At 36.3% G+C, this 4021-nt stretch overlaps 1 protein-coding gene across 1 annotated transcript; it reads right to left on the reverse strand.

The window, feature by feature from the left end:
- Positions 1 to 608: 608 nt before the first annotated feature.
- Positions 609 to 1414, reverse strand: LOC126762708 (probable pseudouridine-5'-phosphatase). Its single transcript, XM_050479659.1, has one exon. It carries the CDS (start codon positions 1317 to 1319, stop codon positions 609 to 611), a length of 711 nt encoding a protein of 236 aa, XP_050335616.1. The 5' UTR covers positions 1320 to 1414.
- Between the last annotated feature and the right edge of the window lie 2607 nt (positions 1415 to 4021).

Below are 4021 nucleotides of genomic sequence, written 5' to 3' on the forward strand. Positions count from 1 at the left end.
AGTAGATTAGGGTTAGGCAATCACATTACCAGTATAAAGGCGAAAGTTTATGAGTGTGTATGTTTGTTACTTCTTCACCACTAAACGGTTAGAGCGTTTTTATAAAATTTGGTATGGACGTTGTTCTATGTAGAAGTGCCAAGGTATTACACTTTGAGTGTTATTTTGTAGGGTTGTTGTTGACTAGAATCTGAGGCTGCACCAGTTTCCAAGTGCAGGAAAAGTGTGCTGACTATTGTGTTATCTGCTTCAATCTTGCTAAGTGATAAACGAGATAAATGTCTCTGAAGATGACCTTATTAAAGGCGATAAAGCTAAAACCAAAAACCCCTATAATAACCACGAATTTACCTTCCAGAGCAAACGCCTGCAATTGCCGTTAAAAGCGGCTTTCTCTATAACAATAAATATAAGCCAAGGACAAACTCCAAAAGTAGCCGGCATTCACCCGGGCATCCCTTGTTTCTCCCACTATTTATTTTCCCTAAAAACGGCGGGTATCGTGGTATAATTTGGGAAATTATAGTCTTCACACTTTTTTCACAATCAATTTAAAGTTTATTTGTTTATAAGCTCTTATGTGAGATAAGAAATGTCATTTTTTGGTTTTAAATTGTAACTTGGCACGTTTTTGGATAAGGCGGTAAGCCAAAATCTTCGGGACGAAAATCTTCTAAGGATTTTAACACTTGAGTTGCTCCCTTGCGGAGTTCCTTCGGCACAAGGTCATCTGGTACCATCACAACTTGCATCCCTGCACTCAAGGCTGCCTGAACGCCATTTGGGGCGTCTTCAAAAACAAGACAGTTTGATGGGCAAGGTTTGTCTGCGAAACGAGAAGCAGCTATAAGAAATATGTCAGGAGAAGGTTTGCCTGCTTTGACTTCTGGGTCGGTCGAGCCGCAAACACGATGACGAAACAGTTTAAAGACGTCGCGATGATGAGTAATTTTTATTTCAACCATATGCTCGCCAGAACTAGTGGCCAATGCTAAAGGAATCTTATTAGCATCGAGATGCCTCAGCAATCGCTCTGCCCCACGCATCAACGGTGAGTTCCCCAACATTTCCTTACATTTATTTGAAAATATTTTCAGGTATTCCTCGACAGTTAAGGGTAATTCAAGTTCGTTGACAGCAATTTCGGCCGATTTTTGCTCGGTTGTGCCAAGCAGTTTTAATCGCACATCACGGGGGTAAGACTTGTTAAAAGAGCCAGCTATTTGCCTCACAATTTTTTCATAAACCACTTCAGTATCTAGTAAGAGACCATCCAAATCAAATATGCAATGCGTAACATTCTTAAATTTACTACACATGTTGCACCAGTCTTTATTAAACTATCAAGATCCTTGTGTTGAATTGTGTTAAATATTAGCGAAAGCACCAATTTTGTATCAAAACTTTGACTGCCTTTTTGATTCAAATAAAATTATGATTGACACAAAAAAGTTTTCACGCAAAATAAAAGGAAAAAAAAAAGGAAAATAAAAGTTTCAAACACAACCAGTTAAATTGGTGTACAAGCTAAGAAAAAGTTTTAATATTCATTTATCCTAATAATTTTCACAAAAGGCTGAGTACAACAGTCTAAGTGTGATCCCTCCACCATGACATTTTACCTAACTTATCTAAATAATTATTATTTTAAAAAAAGAAGAATTAAATAATATTGGTAGAAAAACTATAAAACTTACATTAGGGGTCTTGAGTATGGATCTAAATGGAGAAATGTTAAATTGACAGAAGCTCCAGGTTTATTTGGTCAAAAAATGATCTGAAGTTTAGCGAAACGATTTAGAATTGGCCAAAAAGTTTCGCCAAATTGTATATATTTCAGGCACGATTTCATATATTCAGCATAAAGTCACCTGGGAGTTCGAAAATCTTTACATATATTAGATATGTATGTATATGGGGGCTCAGGGAAATATTGACGCGATTCAAACCATTTTTGATACACAGAAATACTATTGACAGGAAAGGATTCTGTCTGAATTTCAATTGTATATCTTCTCACACACTGAATGATATTTTCGGTCAAAAGTCAACTATAGGTACTGGGGTCCCCATATTCGGTACCTAGGGTTTTTAACAGTTTTGATTGTATTAGTCTGTTTGCGCCCATTTTCACACTGTGATATAGAAAATATGATAATAATACGAAAAAGTTAGCGGCGTCACGGCCGTCGTCTAATTTATCTGGCTTCCATAAATCCTTCTCATACCATCTCGGAGGTTAAATTTAATGTCTCTGGCGTAATTACCGTACCGTTATATGAGGAGAGAACGGGGTTAACCTCCTATTTCATCCATTTTCGCACTGTTGTTAGGAGTTGTAATAGTCCAGTTACCATCTTTGGTTGTTGTAGCTTTATTGGTTTAGGAGATGTTTACATTGAACATATAAGAGGGCGGGGCCACGACCACTTTTTCAAAATTTTTTACGCACAGGTGACAACTGTGATCACCTGTGCCAAATTACAGCTGTATCTTAATTTAGTGCTTAGTTGTAGCAGTTTGTAAGTTTTCGGTTAATGGCGTTTTGTGGGCGTGGCAGTGGTCCAATTACGCCCATCTACGAACTCCTAATTTTATTTTGCATACCAAGTTTCATCAAGATATCTCAATTTTTACCCAAGTTACAGCTTGCACAGGCGGACGGCCGGACAGACAGACAGTTTTTGGTGACACATATAACCGTTAGGTGAACAAAACTATAATACTCTGTAGCAACTGGTTCCAAGCGCATACAAATTTTTTTATACAAAAATAAAACTTTGCTTCTTTCACTGTACAGTTATATAAAATCAAAGCCAACGGCGATACGAAAAATTTCATTTAAAGCGTATTTATGTAGGGTATGCGTTCATGATTTCATTCTGCGAAAAAAAAGGTTTCCGACAGTGGGCTTCCAAATAAAGCAATTTAAAAATTGTTCTGTTTTCTATTTCTTTATCATCACATTGAACCGGCATGTACTATAAACTGAAACTCTTATTTGTTTTTAGTTATTTGACTTCCGTATAACACCCTTTATGAAGTTCACAGCGCACATTTTAATATTGAAAGGTCACTGCAATCAAACAATGTAGTTTTTGCTATCAATAATGCTCGCCTGCGTTGCTCTGACACTTTTTTGTTAACTGCCTTCGTTTACAAAAACAAAATCCACATGTTAAATCTTTATTAAGCAATGTCAATAAAAGCTTTGTTTGCAAATACTTTTCATGTAGAGTTGCCATATGGCAGTTAATATGGGTTTGCTGATGAAAGGCACAGTTTTATACAAGTTTTCAATAATACCACAATGTTTTAGGTATGTGAAAAGTTCAAAATAATAGTAGTATCCCTGATCTATTCGTCAAAGTTTAACGAGGGGTTGTACTTTGAAGAAATATAAACTCCCAACTGTGGCCAAAAAAATAGTAAGACTTTCTAATGTAAATTTCGCGCGAAAACCCATTCGTCGAACAATTTTTTTTTAAGCTGGTATGACTGTCAGTGGCATCTGTGCCAAATGCCAAATGAAAATAATCATTGGTGTTTAGTATATGCTTGTCTTTCTGAAGTACATAAAGTGCATTCGGCGATTTTCACGAAGAGTGAAATTATGCAACAAAGAAGTTCCATTAAATTTTGTGTGCTGAATCAAATTTCTGGTGGTCAAATGTTGGAAAACGCCTTCGGTGATAATTGTTTGTCACGAGATATTGGATTTGATTAGAGCAAATTATTCAAAGAGGGTCGAGAACGTGTTAACGACGAACCAAGTACAGGCCGGTCATCAGCATCACCTAATGATTAACACATCAATAAAATAAAGTAATCGATGTTTAAGAATAGACGATTAACAGTCAGAGATCTTACTGGCATTGTTGAATTATCGGAAGGATCAATGAAAACCATTACGAAAGATCAGTTGGACCTAAGAAAAGTGAAAGCACGATTGGGTTTAAAATCACTCAGATTTTTTTTTTCTAAAAACTGCGTTGCATTAACTTCTGTGAAAGAATACTTT

Source organism: Bactrocera neohumeralis, chromosome 6, assembly GCF_024586455.1.
Source record: "Bactrocera neohumeralis isolate Rockhampton chromosome 6, APGP_CSIRO_Bneo_wtdbg2-racon-allhic-juicebox.fasta_v2, whole genome shotgun sequence".
In the NCBI taxonomy this organism is placed as follows: Eukaryota; Metazoa; Arthropoda; class Insecta; order Diptera; family Tephritidae; genus Bactrocera; species Bactrocera neohumeralis.